The sequence below is a fragment of the Drosophila miranda genome, chromosome XL (assembly GCF_003369915.1).
Source record: "Drosophila miranda strain MSH22 chromosome XL, D.miranda_PacBio2.1, whole genome shotgun sequence".
NCBI classification, from domain to species: Eukaryota; Metazoa; Arthropoda; class Insecta; order Diptera; family Drosophilidae; genus Drosophila; species Drosophila miranda.
The window spans coordinates 21,694,379-21,707,683 of NC_046673.1; the positions used below are offsets into that span (position 1 = coordinate 21,694,379).

General features: G+C 46.2%; 4 protein-coding genes and 1 long non-coding RNA gene across 9 annotated transcripts in view; 4 read left to right on the forward strand and 1 right to left on the reverse strand.

Annotated features, from left to right (window-relative positions):
• Nucleotides 1-2,527, forward strand: part of LOC108164788 — an 80,936-nt gene extending 78,409 nt beyond the window's left edge. For all 3 annotated transcript variants that reach the window (XM_033392147.1, XM_033392161.1, XM_033392158.1), the window contains 2 exons: nucleotides 1,345-2,364; nucleotides 2,436-2,527. In XM_033392147.1, the coding sequence (XP_033248038.1) occupies nucleotides 1,345-2,303 (959 nt within the window). In that variant the 3' untranslated portion in view covers nucleotides 2,304-2,364; nucleotides 2,436-2,527. The remainder of the gene's footprint in view (nucleotides 1-1,344; nucleotides 2,365-2,435) is intronic.
• LOC108157453 lies at nucleotides 2,439-3,981 on the forward strand. Its single transcript, XM_033392186.1, has one exon. It carries the CDS (start codon nucleotides 2,498-2,500, stop codon nucleotides 2,753-2,755), a length of 258 nt encoding a protein of 85 aa, XP_033248077.1. The 5' UTR covers nucleotides 2,439-2,497; the 3' UTR covers nucleotides 2,756-3,981.
• An 853-nt stretch (nucleotides 3,982-4,834) lies between these two features.
• LOC108163931 (glycine receptor subunit alpha-4) lies at nucleotides 4,835-6,847 on the forward strand. Its single transcript, XM_017299467.2, has 3 exons — nucleotides 4,835-5,343; nucleotides 5,416-5,922; nucleotides 5,996-6,847. Exons 1-3 carry the CDS (start codon nucleotides 4,917-4,919, stop codon nucleotides 6,694-6,696), a joined length of 1,635 nt encoding a protein of 544 aa, XP_017154956.1. The 5' UTR covers nucleotides 4,835-4,916; the 3' UTR covers nucleotides 6,697-6,847.
• A 213-nt stretch (nucleotides 6,848-7,060) lies between these two features.
• LOC108163940 (gastrula zinc finger protein XlCGF8.2DB) lies at nucleotides 7,061-12,984 on the forward strand. 2 transcript variants are annotated; one of them, XM_017299480.2, is made up of 6 exons: nucleotides 7,061-7,775; nucleotides 8,933-9,271; nucleotides 10,669-10,801; nucleotides 10,881-11,065; nucleotides 11,139-11,718; nucleotides 11,786-12,984. In XM_017299480.2, exons 1-6 carry the CDS (start codon nucleotides 7,737-7,739, stop codon nucleotides 12,040-12,042), a joined length of 1,533 nt encoding a protein of 510 aa, XP_017154969.1. In that variant the 5' UTR covers nucleotides 7,061-7,736; the 3' UTR covers nucleotides 12,043-12,984. The 2 variants fall into 2 exon arrangements, with proteins under 2 accessions (XP_017154969.1, XP_017154977.1); XM_017299488.2 differs by lacking the exons at nucleotides 7,061-7,775; nucleotides 8,933-9,271 and adding an exon at nucleotides 10,229-10,470.
• Nucleotides 7,668-8,960, reverse strand: LOC108163952. 2 transcript variants are annotated; one of them, XR_001775749.2, is made up of 3 exons: nucleotides 8,870-8,960; nucleotides 8,666-8,785; nucleotides 7,668-7,786 (listed from the first exon to the last, which is right to left on the reverse strand). It is a non-coding gene; the product is annotated as an uncharacterized LOC108163952 (long non-coding RNA). The 2 variants fall into 2 exon arrangements; XR_001775748.2 differs by having other exon boundaries at nucleotides 8,650-8,785.
• Nucleotides 12,985-13,305: the final 321 nt, after the last annotated feature.

Sequence of the window (13,305 nt, forward strand, 5' to 3'; positions counted from 1 at the left end):
GGACTTTAATATCTCTTAATTGATATTGCCCATTAGAATTTTTGGGGACTGTTCCAAACGCTCGGCTCTGTCTGGCAGGGTCTATTGCAGCAATCTGTTAACCCTTTTTTGCCATTAAGTGTAGTTTGCGTTCATTTCATGGACGCCAACTAGATGAAAAAAAAATCAATGTTTGAGAATAAACATCGATATCTGCGGCTTACATCAAAAAACTGATGTTTCTCCAGTTCTATCAGAGTCGGCCCAGAGTCCTACTCCAGCTGACGAAAATTTTGTTAAAAGAAATCAAATCGTTGTAGGCAAGCAAACCCGAAACAGTCTGTGAAAAGTGCCGTTCAAAAACACGCGAAGCTAATAACAAAACTAAATAATAACCTGCGGTAGAACTGAAAGTGACGACAAAGGACAAAGGTGTAGACCTTCGCGCTCAATCGCGAGACCTTTTTTTAGCTGTAATAATCATCGACTTCTATTTGCTCCGCGAAGTGATCAACATTGAGGAGCAGAGGAGCCCCCACTGCTTTCTTAATTGCCTGCAGTCATTGTTTCATGGGTGGAGACGATTCTGCACCGCGACGAACTGGTCAGTATGGAGCTTGAAAAGCTGCGCGTCATCAACTACGGTCTGAGCATTCCCCTGCAGGGCCACTTGGTCCCCTTCTGCGGGTACTTGTGGTGGCCCGCTGCTGGCGGGCCTGAACCTTGGCACATCGGACGTAGAAATGCCAGTGGCCGTAGGACAGCGGAGCAATCAGAATGTAGTCGATGATGCACCGCGTTTCGCGCTCCATCTTGACCAGTTCGTCGTAGCTGTAGACCCCCGACCTCGATCAAGAGCTGTGGAATCTACTTGTTGGTCATTACGCGGGTCAGATAGATGTCCACGATCTTCACAGCCAAGTAGAGGGTCTCGAGGTTAAGCGAGAAGATGTCCACGGCGCAGTGCGAAACCCGGAACCTGGCGCCAGTTTGTAAGAGCCTGGGCTTTGTAGTCAGCTTTAGTCCTACCGCAGGTTGTCCTTTAGTGTTGCTATTAGTGGCGCTGCTTAGTCCTTGGCCTGCTTCTGACACTGTTTCGGGTTAGTTCACTTGCAACGATTTAATTTTCTCTTGCCGGAGACAAGGCGGGCCTAGTGGTGGCAAAAACTGGGTGAGTCTGTTCGGAATACTCGATTATTTGTGCGCTTTTCTGCCTATCGGCGAGACTATCACCACTAATAACAGATGGCGGTGAAAAAATGCTATTAGCCATTCCCATAACTATTGTACCAAGAAACAACATACACCACTTTGACTAGAAGTATCCCAACACACATCTAATTTGATTTGTTTCCCCTTTTTTAGGCTATGGCAACATTGCGCCACGCACCACTCTGGGCAGGATCGTGACTTTGGTCTACGCACTTTTCGGCATTCCCTTGACCCTGGTATATTTGAGCAGCACCGGCAGCATCCTGGCCAAGATCGCCAGGGAGGTGTTCTCGAAGGCTCTGTGCTGCTGCCTGTGCTCGAACTGCGGCTACTGTTGCTACGACGAGAAGCGGATGGCGGAGAAGGAGCGCCGCATGCGGCGGAAGCGGCAGCAGGAGGAGCTGCGCAAGCAGCAGGCGGCAATGCAGGAACCTTACTACGTGAGGGATGTCTACCATACTTCGCCGGAGAAGCAGGCGGAGGCAGAGGCCGCTGGGGGCGGTGCCCCGCCGGCGACGGTGGCCTCGGTGTCCAACTCCTCGGGCGGACTGTCGGGCATTAGTGTTGGCGGTGTCGGAGGCGGCGGCGGTGGCGTTGCTGGCGGTCCCCCCACATCCCTGCCGAACGACATTGACTCGCTGAGTGCCAGCGAGTCGCGCGGCTCCATGCACGGCCTGAGCATCATGGCCCCCATCCTCCTCTGCTTCTCGATGATGATCATCTATATTGTGTTTGGTGCCGCGGTGCTGTACCGTCTGGAAAATTGGCCCATCGTCGATGGCATCTACTTCTGTTTCATGAGCCTCTCTACCATCGGATTCGGAGACATGCTGCCGGGACTGCGGCGGGAGTCGAACGCCACCACCTGGTTCTGTTCGGTGTACATCATGTCCGGCATGACCCTCACGGCCATGTGCTTCAATGTCATCCACGAGGAGATTGTCCATCGCATTCGCATTGTTGTCGACTTCAAGAAAACCGATTTGGCTAACTCTAGCACCGGCTTGCCGCCAGGCGGACCTGTAATCGTCGCTGGCGCTGGCTCCGGTGGCTCCATGATGGACCTGGGACCCGATGACGCTGGCCAGTACTATGTCCCGGCCTCCTCCTGACACTACGAGAGACGGGCGCATCTCTATCAGCGCAATCCCACCGAAGAGACCCTGGTAACAGGTGAGTGGCCACAGTCTTAGATTCCAAATAGATCTGGGTCGATCCTTTCCTTTTCTTTTCTTTTCTTTCAGACACACCCACATCGCTAGTGCTGAAGGACTATGTTAATCACGAGCTGGTACCTATCCTGACCATGGACCCGAACGGGGCCCCACGATTGGCCCCTGCCCCCGCCTATACGCCCACGGTGACCTCCTGCGAGGTGACCACGCCCAGCAACAGCTGCATCGCCCATGGCAGCGACTCGGCCCTGGGCTACTCCTCACTGAACAGCCCGCTGCTGGATGTCCTCAATACACCCACAACATCACAGGCGGCCGCCTCGGGCGTGTACACCCTCACCGAGGAGACGGAGATTGAGCTGCAAGAGACGCAGGTGGATAGGATCTAGATCTAGCGATCCGAGGGCCGCAAGGCCAACGAAAGAAAGTATTAGACGAAAATTCAGTATTTTAGAGAGAGCGCGAGACACAGGTCCCTAGACATAGTCTTAGACATAGTCCCTGGGTTGAGAGAATGTCGATGTCGAATGTAAAATGTGTGTTGGACTTTTTTTTTGTTGTTTTTTTGGATGTTTGTATGTCTAAATTTGTAAGGAATTTCCCCCGTGTAATTGGCATCTACCGCTGGAACAGCGGAGATCATAGATCATAAGCAGAACTATCAATGTATTGTATATAGGCATTGGGTCGAAGGAAGATACATTTCCATAGCTCCTAAGCAGATGATACTAAAAAATACAAAAATACAAAAAATACAAAAAATAACTAGTCAATGTTAGGGGTACTGCAAAAAGGCCCAGGCAAACACAAAACCCAAAAACCAATAAGAATTAAGATAAACGTTATACTACAAGTAAATACAAAATCGGATACAATAGGATTTGGCCAGAGGTGCTCTCTCAGTGTTTCAGATCATGATTGCCCCGATCCCGATCTAAGCTTATCCTTGGGTATTCAAATATCAATATAATGCATTACAAGAAAATATCATTTTCATGGAAAATTGATACTGAACGAGTGTTGATATTGTTAAACGATCCAAACGATATGCAAATTTGATCTGTGCACTGATCTGATCTGATCTGTGAATGGCAGAAGCATATAGTAGGTGGTTAAGTGCTTCAAATTACATATTACTCGAACCTCTATCTTAAAGAACAGAAGTTTGACCGAATAGATTCCATTGTTGATTGAAAAGTAAGAAGTGTCAAGCGTCTAGCAGTGGGATCCGGCACCAATCAAGGCTGCTGTCTGGTGGTTTGGCCAGTGCTCAAAACAATCCCATCACCCCAAAAAGCACAGCCGATCAACAGAGATGGAGAGAAAGCACCCTCTCGCCCTGTCTCCTTCTTTCTCATTCAATCTTCGCTCTGGTGAAAGCTTTCCCCGAACATTTTCAACTGCAATTAAATATAGTATATAAATATATAGGTATGATTAATAGATAAATTCGTCTTTTATATGTATGTATGTATGTACTCGTAAGCAGAAACACACAATTACATATATGCAATCTCCAGAACAGAACCCATACATATACATATACCTAATCAACAAAAAAAAAAAAAACGCCCACACCCATATTTTATACGTAACTCAAGCTTAGTAAAATTAAATAAATAAATGTACTAAATACGATATAAATATACAATATATATGTATATATACATATATATATATATACATATATGCATATGTATAATAATTATATCTATGGGTAAATGGATGATTTTTTTTTCTGTAATTGCAATAAGCAGAAACCCAAATGAAAGTACAGTAAAGAAAACAAGTAAACTATGCATACATATTATCAGTGGATTCAAATTCATAAATTTAAATAAAAATAAACGTTTAAAAACTACAACAGAAATTATAGTAAACCAAGTCATACAGAAAACGAAGACAAAAAACCAGAAAACTTGAAAAACTTTATAAATGTTTAAGTAAATGTATATTTGTGACAACTGCAGCAGCAAAATAAACTCAATAAAAAGCGTTAAGTGCAGCCGTGTTTGAATTGGTCGCGAAACTACTTCGTTGCAAGCATAGTGCTGTAAGGTGCGTTTAGAATGGTGCTGTTATGCGCATGCTGTTAAGAACAGATTTTCGACCGTTTTTCCTTACAGCAGCCTAACATGATTATGTTATTCAGTATTGTAACGAATCGATGCAATTTCGACGTAGGCGCAACAGCTCTCTGTTATGAATTTATTGGGCTGTTAGGCGCATCACTGAGGTCTTAACAGTAACATAAAATTACCAATATTATTAAATTGGCAGACTGTTAATTTTTAAATTTTAGTATACAGTGCCGCTCAACTGAATAGGTTCAACAATTTCCAAAGTCAAACCTCTATATCTTTTTAACCAACTTACCGATTTATATTGGAAGCAAAGTAATTTTTCATTTTATTTTCCTCCCATCTTCGCACTAGGTATTGTACGCTAGTCAACACTTGCTTGGCAGCCATATTAAATTAACCGTTAGAGTTGAATTAATTTTTAGCGTGGCTTTTTCACACTTGTTGTTCGTTTAATTGTTGCAGCGCCATGAATTGGTCGCTGATTATTTCCATTTTGATCAGTTGCCTGCAGGGCGGACAGAGTGCCTTCGACGAAGACTGTCCCACGCTGGCCGACGGCGACAGCCTGTCGCAGACACAGCTACTGGACCGCCTAACGCACGGCTGCCGATACGACCGTCTGGAGCGGCCAATCACCTACACGGAGACGGGCACACGCCTCCCGGTGGACGTCTACATGCGAGCCTACATCTACTTCATGCAGAACCTGGAGGCCCACGATCTGCAGTTCAAGATCTACGCCCTGCTGCAGTTGCGCTACCTGGACCCGCGGCTGAACTTCCGTAACGTCAGCCCCAAGCGGCGGCAGCCCATCCTGGGGGAGCAGCAGCTGCGCGACTCTCTCTGGATGCCGCACATCTTTCTGGCCAACGAGCGTGACTCCAGCATTCTGGGTGGGTAGGCTGCATTTGCATATCGCCCATCTATTGGGCAATTAATACAATTAATCCTCTCTCGAACTTAAGGCACCACGGAGAAGGATATTCTCACTTCCATTTCGCCGGATGGGACTGTCATCGTCTCGAACCGCATCAAGGCCACGCTCTACTGCTGGCTGAACCTGAAGAAGTTCCCCTTTGACGAGCAGGACTGCTCTACTGTGCTCGAGAGCTGGATGTACAATACCTCGGAGCTGGTACTCCACTGGGAGCAGAAGCGACCCATCACCTACGATCCGGCCTTGCACCTTACCGAGTTTCTGCTGCAGCGCTCCTGGTCTAACGAGACGGTGATCAATGCGGATCTCAGTGATTTGCGGCATGGCGCCTTTGCCGGTAACTACAGCTCGCTTAGCTTCACCGTCCACTTGACGCGCGTGGTGGGCTTCTACTTGATGGACTACTTCTTTCCCTCGATGCTGATTGTGGCCATATCGTGGGTGTCCTTCTGGCTGCAGGCGGATCAGGCTCCGCCAAGGATAACGCTTGGAACAAGCACCATGCTGACCTTCATAACGCTGGCCTCGGCGCAGGGTGAGCTCATTGACGGGGCTGTCCCTACCCCAAGAGGAAACTCATCTGATACCATTCTTCCATTCGTTGACAGGCAAAACGCTGCCCAAAGTGAGCTACATCAAGGTTTCGGAGGTGTGGTTCCTCGGCTGCACTATCTTTATTTTCGGCAGCATGGTGGAGTTTGCTTTTGTGAACACCATCTGGCGCCGCAAGCAGAATGTGCCTGTCAAGAAACTCAACAGCAAGCACATCCTTAAGTCTACTCTGTCGCCCCATCTACTGCGCCGCCGCAGTCACGCCCGGTCCCGCTCCTTCTCGGGAATGGCGCGCCAGCCGGACACCAGTTCGCTGGCCGGGGCTGGCTTCAACAACTATCTGACCGTAAATTTACCCATCACCACGATCACAGAGGGTCAGGTGTTGGGCCAAATGCGGGAGGGCTTTAAAAGCGAGAAGCGGAAGACCAGCGGCCAGGCAATGAGCGCCTCTGGCCAGAAATTGGATATATCCTTTGTGGAGAGCGCCTTTGCTCGACCACCACTAGGTGGTGGCCTTGCACCGGGGCAGTCAGCGGCGGCCGTCAGCGAAACGGCTAACTCTCAGATGTACAACAACAATCGATCCGAGGGGGTTGGCATGGGCGCTGGAGCGGAGGAGATGGATTTTACTGGCTGGACAACGCTGACATCTCAGGAGATTGCCATGTGGATCGATAGTCGTGCTCGTTTGGTATTCCCTGTGGCCTTCCTGGTGTTCAACATGTTCTTCTGGACGTTTGTCTACTGCATTTGATGGTTTAAATTTATTTTAAATTTACCCTAAAAGTTCTGTTGGTTCCATAACATTCTTTGTTTTTTTATGTACTTTTCAAGTGTTTGTGTACTTAAAATACTTTATATTTGTGCTTCTTTGTGCCTTGATTATATCAATATATTTTGTATAATCGCTTCTTATTGCTAACCTAAAATATATTTTAAACAGTTCAAACTGCGCGCCCAGCTGTTGCGCATTCGCTTGGAGTGTTGGGGAACGAGTGAAAACAGGTCTCTGGGGCGTTATTGAGACAAAGCCGACACTATACAAAATCATGTGTGTTAGAGCAGCACCACTATCTCACATAATATATGATATTCATTTTTTTTCTTTTCACCCACATACACACACATACAGCGAAACAATAACATCGGGCCCAAAAAAAACGTTCGTTCGCTCGGCGACGTCGGAGACCAAACTTCGTCGTGAATTGTAAATGAAAAAAAATACAAAAAAGGAATAAGAGTGCTGCCTTTTTTTATTTTTTGGTTGTTTTCTGTGATTGTAACCCCTGTGCCGAAAAGGAAACAAATTAAGCAACAAAAAGACGGAGCAAACTCAAAAGCAACAACAAAAACAGTGGCATGTGCAAGTGCAAGGCAATCATAAACAACGGTAAAGGGAAGAAGTGAGACGTAAAAGCAAGAGCAATAAGAAGAGCAGCTAGCAAGCATGCCCATTGTTTTTGTGTAAAAAAACCCACAACCGAATTATTGTTATATCGAGTTATATGTATGAATATCTTCGATCGCAACGATCACTCACTTTTTTTAAGAGGAAAATTTAAAAGCAATAACAATTTTGTTGTAAACTAAAACAAATATCAGAACAGTAAAGTAAATAAATGCGAACCGGTAACTTTAGTTGACGTCTTCCTTGTCCCTCTTCTTCGCGCAACGAAAGCAACAACAGAAGCAGCAAGAAATAGAGTGAGAGAACCAAATCTGTGATTGCACGTTGTCCTGCTCCCGCCCACACCTTTCCCGACAAGCTGGAAGAGGCGGAGGAGCAGCAGCGTCATGGACACCATCTGTAGACTCTGCTTTCAAACAGCAACGGTAAGTGTTGACTGGGAGCGAAGAGAGTAGAATTAGAAATTATTAAATTTTAAGTATTGATTTTCACTGCTTGCAAAGATGTGGGGGAATGTTTATGGGGAGTTTAAACAATTGAATTGTTTCTCTGCCGGCAACCGCTGCTACTGCGGCACTGCTTGGCTGCTGTTTATGGTTGGGCATTGGGTGGGGGTTGAAAAGCGCGCGCATTGCTTTCCGCCTGCGTCTCTCATCCACAGCCAAAAGTTTTGATCGCTCGCACACATATCTATGTACATACCACACATGCATACATACATACATACACATATGCGACCCCAAAAAACTATTGCCGAACATATTTATTTTTAGACACAAAAAAAGTTGTTCAAGCCGACAACTTGAAAAAATATTATTTTTACATTTTGCTTGCGCACTGCCTGCGCTGGCCTGCTTACTTTTCACTTTGACTCCTTTTCACCTCTCTGTCTACCTCTGTTCCACTGTCCCCACACGTCGCGCTCTTCCACCGTCAACCGCACATAAAGAAATACAGGGACAGCGGCACAGGGGTAACAAAAAAAATGTATGAAACAATATCCAATATGAATCTGGCCATCAGGCAAATGTTGCAACAACAGCATAAAACCCTTAGCTCCGCTTCCAAACAAACCCCATTTTTTGTGATTTTAGGTCGTACGCCTCTGCACTCTCGACGTTGGCAGAGTCAAAACAAAACACAAAAAGCAAAAGAATAACAAAATGAAGAAGAAAGAAAATGAAATAAAATGAAATGAAAACAGCAACAAAATTACTTGCGCAAAGTATATTAAATATAAGGTGAGGCAATGCTGAAACCCATGCGAACATTTGTTTACGCTCTAGTGAAACTCCTTACCTTCTTATTACTATACCTTGAACTTTTGTTGGCAGCGCACGATGTGCATGTGTGTGTATGCGTATGTTTATCTTCTTGCTTGATATTTTTTGTAGGGTGGGGAACAAATGTGTTGGTGCCTGGCCGGTTAGGTGGGCTGAGGAGGATACAATAAATAAAACGTATTATGATTATTACATTTTTGTTTTTATCAAAGCGAAAAGAAAAAGACAAAACGCACTTTCCATTTTGGTCCAATTGGATACTCATCTATTTCTCTCTCCCTTCCTTTTTTAATTTACAGTTATTCCAAGTGCCCGGCTATAGCATACCCACGTGCGTACGCTGCTCCGAACAGCTGACAAACAATTCAAACTTCCATCAAGCAGTGCGGGGGGCAGAAGGCGGATCGACTGTTTCCGTATCGGCGGCCGTTGCAGCAGCCGCCGCCGCCGCCGTCGCATCGTCATCGACGTCCAGTGATAGCGACGTTGCTGCAGTGGCGCAGCAGCTGACCAACGGCAGTAATGCTGCTGCCGTCGCAGTGCTGCAGCTACACCAGCAGCAGCAGCATCAACAGCAACAACAAATGCAATCATCGAGCTCTTCCGAGAATCTACAATCGCAGGACGATTCTGAAGATGTAAGCTTATGCTGATAAAAGCGAGACGGATAGAAATGGTTCTTTTTGAATGTGACAGTGTTGGCAAACGTAATCCCACCACACAAACACACACACACACACACACACATGGGACTCCTACTGCACTTGCCCAAGGTGTATTAATGTAAGGTGAAGCATTCCCACCGAATACCGTTCCGAACGTAAACTATTTTGTTTCATATACCCTAATTCGTCGCTTGATACAAAGATATTGAGAGAGAGAGATCAAAGAAATATGTAACTCAGAACAGCGGGAAATCCTCACCTTACGTAGATACTCCTTGCACTTGACTGTTTATTATTATGTTTTTTCCTTGTTGTTTTGTTTCCTCTTTACACATAGCTGCACATGCTACTCCCACACACACACACAAACAAAAATCAGCGGCAGCACATAAATATCCTCACACATGTACACATATATATATACATATAGAAATACTTGTGTACATTTGCTTGCACATTCGTCGCCTCGGCTCCTTCTTTTGCTTCTCTTCTTCACCCACTTCTTATTTTTCCCCGTTTCTTTGCTCGTTCTTGTGCCTTTCTTTTTCCACCATGCAACTGAGCTCTGCAGATTTTTTTTTTGGCAATATCCGCCATACGAATGCTCTACGAATACATCACCCGTGATGGAGATATACTGTGAAAAAAAAATCATTTATCAATTGTAATTTGTTCAAATATAGATTATTTCATCCGACTGTAAGAAGTTTCAGTTAAATAAAATGGTTCCCCTGTAAAATATTACCGCTCGCCAGTACAAGCTCAATCGAGTGGCGTGTCATTCGCATAGTGAGGGTATTCACTATTCGACATGCTGTACACTTGGCTGCTCATTTTCTTGTTTTCCTTTATATTTATATTTATACACATATATATGGTTATTTTTTTCTTCTTTTTTTCATTAATATCTGCGCTCTGTCGATGCCAGCGTCGACGCTCAGCGTTTTCTGTGCGCGCTGTGTGTAAATCTAAGGCGGAAAAAGTTCATTTTTCGATTGACGCTTTCGGTGTGCGGGTGTGTGGCATGCAATGCGTGGCATGCAGCAACACAAAATCAAGCAGAAAAAAAAAATATAATTATAGACTTGCAACAGGGAAAACAATTAGAAATAAACAAACTGAATTTGCACGGGGACTTGCAGTCCATATTTTTGGCCGCCAGCTTGTTGAGCGTGAGTTCTGCGTGTGTGTGTGTGTGTGTGTGTGTGTGTGTGTGTGAGAGAGGGAGTGCAACAGTGTTTGCAAAAATTTACAGTTATAACTCCCCCCCACCCTCACTCAATCGTACCCCTGTTCCTCTCCCACGCAATCACTTGCTCACTGCTTATGTGCGTCTTTTTTTCTCTTTCTCGCTCTTGCCCGCGTCACAGGTGGATCTGATATTCAATGAGGAGGGGTCCTGCCCCCTTTGCAATAAGACGTTCTCGCGCAAATCCTCGCTGATGACGCACATACGGAACCACTCGGCGGAGCGTAAATTTGTTTGCACCTACTGCAACAAAGGTAAGTGTGTGGATATACCACCCTTATGCCGCCTACCCACTCTTAATACCGATTCGACTCCTCTTTCTGTGACACAAAGGCTTCACCCAGGCGGCCAATCTGCGGAATCATGAACGTATCCACACGAACGATCGTCCGTACCAGTGCGTCGATTGTGGCAAGACCTTCACACAGATCACGAACCTAAATAATCATCGGCGCCTGCACACCGGCGAGCGACCCTTCGTCTGCAATGAGCCCGAATGCGGGCGCAGCTTCGCCCAGGTGAGCATCCATATCCATATCCTCATCCCATATCCATTTGAATCCCATTCTAAAACAACTTCAATTGCTGCAGGTGACCAACCTCAACAATCACATGAAGTCACACCACAAGGTGCAACAATACTGCTGCAACGTATGCAACAAGAAGTTCACTCAGGTCACCTCACTGAACCAGCACCTGCAGGCGCATGCCGGTGTCAGCGGCTACTTCTGTCCGCGTTGTCCCGATAAGAACTTCAAGCTGCAGTCACAGTTGCACACGCACATGAAATCGCACGGCCTGGCCTTCCCCTACGAGTGCGGCAAGTGCGACGAGAAGTTCCTGCAGCAGGCTCACCTCGACCAGCACCTGAAGATGCACGACGAGTTCAAGTTCAAGTGCGACATCTGCCCCAGCAGCTTCAACCAAGAGTCGCTGCTGAAGAAGCATGTGCAGCGGCATGTCGAGGGTCGGTATCTCAGTTGTCCAGTGGCCAACTGTACGGAATCGTTCGCCGTACGTCAGCACCTGTCCAAGCATTTGCTCACAAATCACTCCCATCACGAGCTACCGCCACCGAAGCGCTCCAAAAAGACGGTCACGCTGCAGTCGCCACAACAGCCACTGGCGATGATCGGCCAGCCGCTTTCGCTGCAGCACACGACGGGGCAGCGTAAGTATTAGTTACCTGCTAGCATCTCAACATGCTCAAGGACTCTTTGCTACTATTTTTTCTGTAGGTGGACGACCGCCGAAAAATAAGAACAAAACGACCGGCACCTTGGCCGCCACGGCTATTAAGATTGAGATCAATGAGCCGCTACACAGCCAGCATATCATCAGCAGTGCCAGTGGGCTTTCCATCCAACAGCAGATCAACCAGCACATGCAACAGCAGGCGCAACAGCAGGCGCAGCAGCAACATCAGCAACAGCAGCAGCATCTACATCTGTCCATGGGCCAGGCGGTCAAGGCGCGGTTCATACCCACCAAGTAGATGATGTTCAGTCTCTCTCTCTCTCTTAGCCCTCCTGCACAGTCCTCGCAGTTGCTTGAACTCCGCTAGTAGCTAGCGCCATAGCCCGTATACATATCCTCCCCAGTTTGCTATAAATCAATCCATATGTAAAAGTTACATAGATACAAGATTTGTGAGTCCGGCGGCAAGCTGCTGGTTCGGTTTGGTGTCTGTCTCCCAACCGCTGCCCAACCAAAGCAATAGAAAAGCCAAAATGCATCACAAGAAAGGAACAAACAACAAAATCGCATAAATGCCACCTACCTTCGGCAGGCCGAAGTTCAAATACCCTTTGCAGTAAAATATATGAGAGAAATCTGTCCTAAGCCACAGTTCCGGCATAGTGTCATTCCGAAGACATAGCTCATGAACTGCCGGCGGAATTATGTCGCTTCTTTCTGGAGGACTTGTGTCGTTTGAAAGCGTCATATCCCCGCTCGGAGATATATGTCTTATATATCTCCGCGCCGAGCTATGACGTTTTCCGACGACATGTCGTCGGAGATATTGTCGCTGCCCCCACACTTCCATATAGCCATTTCATTTGGCTTTGCAAATTGTAATTCTTTGATAAAGATGGGAGAATATTGTGTATCCTTGAGTGCTAGCAACCCACTCTGTAAAAGTTCTTATGGCTCATGGCCGCCCCCCTCTTCTGCAAAAGGGTATTTTCAAGCAGCATTGACAGCATCGTAGATCAACAGACAGGACAAAACGGACTTCAAGCACGAAAAAGAACAGGGGGAAAACCAGTCTATACAAATCGAATTGACATTTAAATTGTAATTTTAATGCAAAAACACGAGCACACACACACACACAGACAGAAACCAATTACCTAAAATGAATAGTAATTATGCAAAAAATGAAAAAACAACAATATTTGATTAAATTTGGGATCTATTTATGTTGTAAGCATTAGTTTAAGTGTTTTTATTTTTTTTTTTAATAAATACATTAAAATAAACAAAAGAACCTGAATGAAGAAGAGCAAATGTGTGTCTGCAGTTTGTGGGTACACCCTTGGATCCTCCCCCCGCGACATTGAGGTCAGGATGATGCGTAAGAGTGTATTGACCTTTTAAGGAAAACACGTTGACGCACAAACAGACACTGAATCGTTCCCCAATGACGCACTTTTGGGGAACGCACCTACGTCAGGCTGCCGCCTGTCATCAACAGTCTTGACGAACGGTGCGCTCCGCCCCCTCCCTTGTGTGGGGAGTAATACATATCGTATAG